The sequence below is a fragment of the Nyctereutes procyonoides genome, unplaced genomic scaffold (assembly GCF_905146905.1).
Source record: "Nyctereutes procyonoides isolate TBG_1078 unplaced genomic scaffold, NYPRO_anot_genome, whole genome shotgun sequence".
Classification (NCBI taxonomy): Eukaryota; Metazoa; Chordata; class Mammalia; order Carnivora; family Canidae; genus Nyctereutes; species Nyctereutes procyonoides.
Genome location: NW_026575134.1, coordinates 6,433,294 through 6,440,426, shown reverse-complemented (window position 1 = coordinate 6,440,426; position 7,133 = coordinate 6,433,294). Strand labels below are relative to the sequence as shown.

The following is a 7,133-nucleotide window of genomic DNA, read 5'->3' as shown; positions in this document are numbered from 1 at the left end:
GGCTCAGAAAGGCCGAGTAAATTGCCTAAGATTACACAATTACTAGCCATAATTTAAAACAGTCTGTCTTTTAAAGCTTTGCCTGTTCTTGTCACTCATGCTGATATCTGATCTGATGGACGCACTGATTTTTACACTTAGGCTTGACAGATATTTTGGTTTTTGCTGTTTTTCTTTCAGAGGTAGGGAAGAGAGGTAGGATCTATTCTAGATGTTTCTTTTTTTTTAAATTTTTATTCTAGATGTTTCTTAAATGAAACTTCTTACACTTAATAGCACCCCAGTGTTCCTAAGTAAATGTTATATATTAAGCACAGAAGGCACTTTGCTAGGAGCTAGCAATTATCCGCAAATGTAATAAATCGGTCACTACTCCCTTTATCAGCAAGGTGACATGTCACATGGGAAGATTTTATGGGGAAAATAACATTTGAGCTGAGCCTTAAGGAATGGATGGAATTTCAGTACTAGTGATGAAAGATACTCCTCCAACCATTGGCAATAAAACAAGTAAGCACAGTGGCAGAAAAATTCAGTGAAAGAGGGTCGAGCAAGTAGTCCAATGTGATTCAAATATTAAACTTCATGAGGTTAAGTTGCCACAGAACTTTTATTTTATAAAATAACAAGAACAGCTGTATGTATTCAGGATGCTTGTGTGATATCCTGTTTGAGCACCTGCCATGTGCAGGGCACTGGGGAGATAAAAAGATGAATGATAAGTGAGGGCTGGCTGGGGAACTCCTCGCCTGGCTGGGGAGACAGGCATAGTACAGCACGTTACACGATTTCAGACCAGTGTGAATAATATAACACAGATGTAAACAAAGCATTTTATTATAGTCTGGGGCCAGACCTAGAACCACGATGATCCCTTTTGTTTTCCTTCCTCTCTCTACCACTCAAATTAGCATCTACAGTTTTTGATCTTTGAGAAACCTTATATATTTTGTTGGTAGCCCAACACTGGTGCTTACGCTTGGAAGAAATAGAATCATCTTTACAGAGAAGGGCACCTCAAACTTCTCCCATCCGAAAGCTAACACATTACCTTCCCCCCCACCCCCAAACCTGTTACCATTCTTATAATCAGCCTGTCAGTTGATGGTGCCACATTTATCTAGTACGCAGGTAAAAATCTACAAGTCCTCCTCAGCTTCCACTTTTCCCTTTTCCCCTCATCTCTCCTGCAAGTTCATCTGCCATGGAGTGCTAATGAACCTTGACCCCCTTTTATTTTATTTTATTTTATTTTATTTTTTTGTTGACCCCCTTTTAAATGCAGTGTCTTTTCCTAGCCTCTGGCTGCTGCTGTCTTAGTTCAGCCCACTACCTTGAATTATTTTATTGGTTTCCCTAGTTTCTAGTTAACATTTTGCAATATACTCTTCTTCACACTATCAGATTTAGCTTTTAAAAACCATTATTCTAAAAATTCTAACAAGTACCCATCTTTACCCTGAGAAAGCCCAAATTCCCTTAGCTTGTCATACTTACTTAAAGATGCTCATCACACCTTCCTAAGCTTTACCAGGTAGGCCTTGGCAGTGCGAAGATGACTAAAACCATCTAACTGGTGGATCTAACTCAGATGTCACTTCCTCTTGTTTATTGTTGACATATCTTTACTTTCCCACCGCTCTGCAATGTATTGAGTAGTTCTAAAATACGTGGATTTTTTTATTATCCCACCCCCCAACCCCTGCCAAAACTGTTCAATATCAACCTGAGTTGTCAGTTTAGTGTGTAATAGTGAACCATAGATGTTTGTGAAATGCTTGAAGAGCTCAAGAAATTGTAATGACTATGTATGTAGTCAGGAAGCATTTTGGCTAAATCCATAAAGAAAGTAGATGTGAAATAAACATACCGTTTGAACCTTATCAGCCTCAAGTCTGTATATTAACTGTGGCCACTAGTGTCAGAGAAACATTTATTTTATGCTTAGACAAAAGCCTGAGTAACCTAAAAACTCAGGGTTTAGGTACAGTCACGGTTTTTACCATGAAGCTGTGGTAAAACACGCATATTGGCATCCTTGTGGGGTGTGGAATTTAGGCCCTGGGGTGATGTAATCCTTAGTGTGTTCGCTAGGACTATGCACCTCGAATACTGAATCTCACATTTCTGGGTACTGTGTTGCTCTACAGAAGGAACAGATCCAGAAAACTCTTTTTATCTCCTTTGGACTCCTCCTTGAGCAATTTGAAGAGTTCCCCTCCCACTGTACCAGTCATGTAGAGATGAGGGCAATACAAGTTTCCCCCAAACTGTCCTGATCTGCTGTTCTTACTGCCGGTTTCAGTATGACAGTGATGGACGAGTTTTTCAGTGTGGGATGACTGGGGGTTGGCGGACTGCTGCTGCCACAAGATATAGAATGATTTCTACATTTTCAAATGGTTGAAAAAAATCCAAAGAGTAATATTTAATGAGATGGAATTTTTGTGAAATTCACACTTTTAGTGCTTGCAGTTTTTTGTTTTTTAAACACAGCTCCACCCATTCATTTACGTTTTGTCTGTGCTTTCATTTTATGATAGACTTGTATAGTGGCAACAGAGATGGTGCAAGACCAAAAATATTTGCCATCTGCCCCTTTACAGAAAAGTTTGCTGGCTCCCAATATAGTGCATGACACGGTGGAAAGAAAAGAATAAACCTAAAATGAGGAGTGCCTCCACAAAAACAAAGGTGGTGTTAAGAGTAGTTACTGGTGTGGGAGCAGAGCCATGGGAGCTGTGTTGCTGACCCTAAGAAGTGGTTGCATGGCCCCAGATGTCAAGTTAAGGATGGTTTTCTTCCCTATTTTTGTCTCTAGTTCCTGAATTTAGCAATAGCTCTTCTGTAGCAAGGGTTCGCAGAGTTTGTAGGTTTGCAATATGTGTGAATCTCTTTCTCTATTGAGTCCTTTGTCTTCCCTTCTATTCAAAAATACACATTCAGGCCAGACAGTAAGTAGTCTTACTTTAGTGCAGCATACGTATTGCCTGGAATGTTAGGTGTGTGAACAGTAAACATTTGTGTGTTTGACGGGGGAATATTTTGAAGGCAGTTTAGCTGAGTCATTTCTAATTTACCAGGAACACGCTTGTTGTCAATTATATTTATTGTTCAGTGTTTTATAAATGAAACTTTCTCTTTTTTTCTCCTCTTTTGAAACTTATGATGTATAAATATTAAAAGAATCAAAGTAGTAATGATTTTTTTCTCAAAAGAACCCAAAGGTCATTAGGAACCTTTTAAAACTTGATGGAGATATTAGTCTAATGATTTTGTGGGGTAAAATAAAAGGCATTAGTCTGTGATGAATAGGTTTACGATTTAATCCCTCGAAGCATCTCTAGGAGTCTTTTACATTTTTGTGAATGCAAAGAACTTTGATCTGAACAAGGGTGCTGTTAGGTAGATTGTCCCTTCTGTGGGCAGCTATGTTACAGATATGCCTAAGGGTGTATCATTTAACGTGTTTTGTTTTTTTTTTTTTTTCATTTAACGTTTTTTTTTTTAGTGGTGGCTACAAAAGCATAGAGCCCATGAAAAATATATTTGTGGTTAACAGTAGCTAGGAAGGAAGAATTAGTACTCTAAATTACATCAGTAGTCTGGACTGCTGGGTTCGAACTTAGAAGTTAGAATTTAACAGAATATGAAAGCCTTGCCTTTAATTTTTTAAAAACATTTAAAAAATTGGGCGCCTGGGAGGCTCAGTTGGTTAAGCATCCAGCTCTTGGTTTCGGCTCAGGCGGTGGGTACAGTGTCACACTCCACACTCAGTGTAGAGTCAGCTTGGGATCCCCTCTCCCTCTGCCTCTTTCCTGCTCTCTTTCTCTCAAATCAATCTTTAGAAAACAAACAAAAACCGTATTTTAAAAATATAGTATGAAGATACTGGCTTGAAAAACTTCAAAAGGAAAAGCATCTAGGTGGTTTATTTACCAGCTCAAATGAAATATGAAAAACCTGTCAAGTTTTTTTAAAGAAAGCAAATATTAGGTTGTATTGTACCAAGGTCAACAAAAGAATAATGATGTAACCCTTTGATCTGATTCTATTGGAAGGAATTGCTTCAGATTTGGTTGGCACATTTTATCAGCAGTTCTGATGAGCCATAATAGCGAGAAAGTCTTAAAAACGGTTATGGGATGAGAAATGATTGAAAATTGGAAAAGGGAGGGGCATGTGGGTGGCTCAGTTGGTGAAGCATCTGCCTTTGGCTCAGGTCAGGATCCCAGGGTCCTGCTGGGCTCCGTGGGGGAGTCTGCTGCTTCCTCTCCCTTTGTTTCTTCTCCCACCCCACTTGTACTCTTTTCTCTCCTCTCTCTCTCTCTCTCTCTCAAATAAATAAAATCTTAAAAAAAAAATTGGAAAATGAATTGGTAGTTAACAGATCCTGTTGGCTGCGTTCAGTACCTGATGGATTGGTATTTGGCAGACAAGGGTCTTTCTATGCTACTCAGCAAAAGGCCCAGGCCTAACAGGCCTTCACTTTAGGCTTGTAATGAAAAATCTTATTAAAATAATAAGCACTCAGAAGTGGAAGAGACTGCCTCACAGTTTGAAAGAAGACGTTGGCATTGGTATTTGGCAGTAGGTGAAAAAGAAAAAAAACACAAAAAAAAACAAAAAATCTGTGATTTCTAAGCTGCCTTCCAACTTAGAAATTGGCTGTTTATGGGTGATGACTATCACAAAATAATGATTTGTTTGATTAATAATAATTTATTTAGCGCTTACTATATGGCAAGCTCCATGCCAAGCAATTGATATGTATTACATACTTGAATTCTCACACAACCGTGTGAAATGGATTCTGGTACGTCTTCTTTGACAGATGAGGAAAATGAGATTTAAAAATGTGAAATCAAAAAATTAATTAATTAATTATTAAATTAAAAGGTTAAAAAAATTGCCCAAGGTTATGTGAGCTGCAGAGATATTTGCGGGATGCAAACCCACATCTAATTCCAGAATTCATACTCTTAATTTGCTTAGTTATACTGACTCCCCTGTGACTTGCTTATTAGTTTAGTAACAAATGATAATGTTGCATATCAAAATAATGTTTGTTGTATCTGTTTTTATAGGAAAAACTAGACATTTCCAGCTGATGCTGTAGCTGAAATATATAAATGAGATCTTGTATAGTTTTGGAAGGTGATAGAGTATTAGAGTCAACTCAGTTCTTTTAGGAATTTTGACAACCAGTTTCTCTCAACAAGCCAAATGGCTTTTCTCAAGATTTAAATCATTCTTCAGTATAAATGTGTTTAAAAAAAAAAAAAACTTATATAACTGAAAAGATATTGATTTTAATATTTGGTTATTCTTTATTTAGAAGGAATTTTCCAGGTTTACCAGTCACATTTTATTTGATTGTAGAAGTACCTATTCAACTCTTATGTGATAGTGCCGCTTTTGTGATTGAATATGATCTATATTTGAATATCCACTGATGAGTATTTGGAAATTTTATTAAAATTTACCATCCCTAGAAAGTTGTCAAATCTAACTGTGAATGTTTTTGTTTGATTCTAGGGGGAAATTTGCGGTGGTGAGGAAATGTATAAAGAAAGATTCTGGAAAGGAATTTGCAGCAAAGTTCATGAGAAAAAGAAGAAAAGGCCAAGATTGTCGGATGGAAATAATTCATGAGATTGCTGTTCTTGAACTAGCACAGGACAATCCTTGGGTCATTAATTTACATGAAGTCTATGAAACTCCATCAGAAATGATCTTAGTTCTGGAATAGTAAGTATTGTTTTCCTTAAATGGAATTTGATAGTCCACACTTCTTTATAGGATGCTAGTCATCTGGGGTACGTGTCGCAGCCTGGTACTCTGGAAATCTGAAGAGTTTTTAGAACTTTTCATGTGTTTCTTACACTAATTTGATATTTTTCAAACTAACAATCCATGCATATTAGGTTTTTTGTTTTCATTCTTTAACGAACTTCTGATAGTAAACTTCTCTTATTTACTAGTGGCATTCTTCAGAAAGTAAGTGATACCAAGGTAACAATAAAATAAGAGACATCTTACAATCCCTTACTGTTCATGTAGGCTGAGTTGGTAATCTCTTTCTTTCAGAAATAATTGTTTTGCTTCATACCATGTTTTCATTTACGTAGGGACGGTGTAGGAAACAGCTTTGGAAAATGAACAGTTTTTTCTTAAGAAATCCAGTTTTCCTCTTTGTTTCTCCTACCAAAGGAAATGATTGATAGATTTGACCACATTAAAAGCCTAACTTTGCATCAATAAAGACAAAATGAAAAGACAAGCTCAGGGAAAATAGTTCTCCTGTTTGTTCACCCAAAGTGCTTAACATTTCTTTGCTGTGTAACGAGGTACTACCGATTACACAACATGAACTTCCCAGTTTAAAAACAGTGGGCAAAGGATATGATAAACAAAATTTCAGTCAAGTAAAATTGAAGATCTGATCAGCTTTATGAAGTGAGTGCTTCTAGCAAGTGGAGGGCAGCTCCAAGGCGTTGTACAAAATGGACTGTTTTTCTAGTAAGAAGGGTTTGGCAAGAAGTTATTAGTGAAAGAAAGAAAAGGCTAGTTTGAGGCAGGATCACCTTCCCTTATGGGAAGGGCAGGGGGCCTTATTAGGTGGGTTACCTCATCTTCTGTTGGGGGATGGATAGGACCCAGGGGAGATTTCTCACTGATGCTGATCAGAAATTTTCTGACTGACTGGTTAAGACTTCTGTTTCTGGGGGAGGGAGAAACTGCAATTAGGTTCGGTATTAAGCTCCAGTTTGGTGGTTTGGTCTAAGTGATACCATTTTGGGCCCGTGCTTTTCTTTTACAGGTAAGAAGAGAAATTCCACATAGATGTACATATATAAGTGGCCTATATATAACACGAAAAATACTGATTCTTAGAACTTTTATACTGTAAACTTAAAAATAAATTTTCAGGGACGCCTGGGTGGCTCAGTGGTTGAGCGTCTGCCTTCTACTCAGGGTGTGGTCCTGGGGTCCCGGGATCAAGTCCTGCATCGGGTACCCTGTGGGGAGCTCGCTTCTCCCTCTGCCTCTGTCTGTGCCTCTCTCTCTCTCTGTGTGTGTCTCTTATGAATAAATAAATAAAAATCGAAAAAAAATTTTTCATTTTCCCC

General features: G+C 37.7%; 1 protein-coding gene across 2 annotated transcripts in view; it reads left to right on the top strand.

Annotated features, from left to right (window-relative positions):
* STK17A (serine/threonine kinase 17a) overlaps window positions 1-7,133 on the top strand; it is a 36,129-nt gene that overhangs the window by 4,458 nt on the left and 24,538 nt on the right. For both annotated transcript variants that reach the window (XM_055301340.1, XM_055301339.1), the window contains exon 2: window positions 5,539-5,751. In XM_055301340.1, the coding sequence (XP_055157315.1) occupies window positions 5,539-5,751 (213 nt within the window). The remainder of the gene's footprint in view (window positions 1-5,538; window positions 5,752-7,133) is intronic.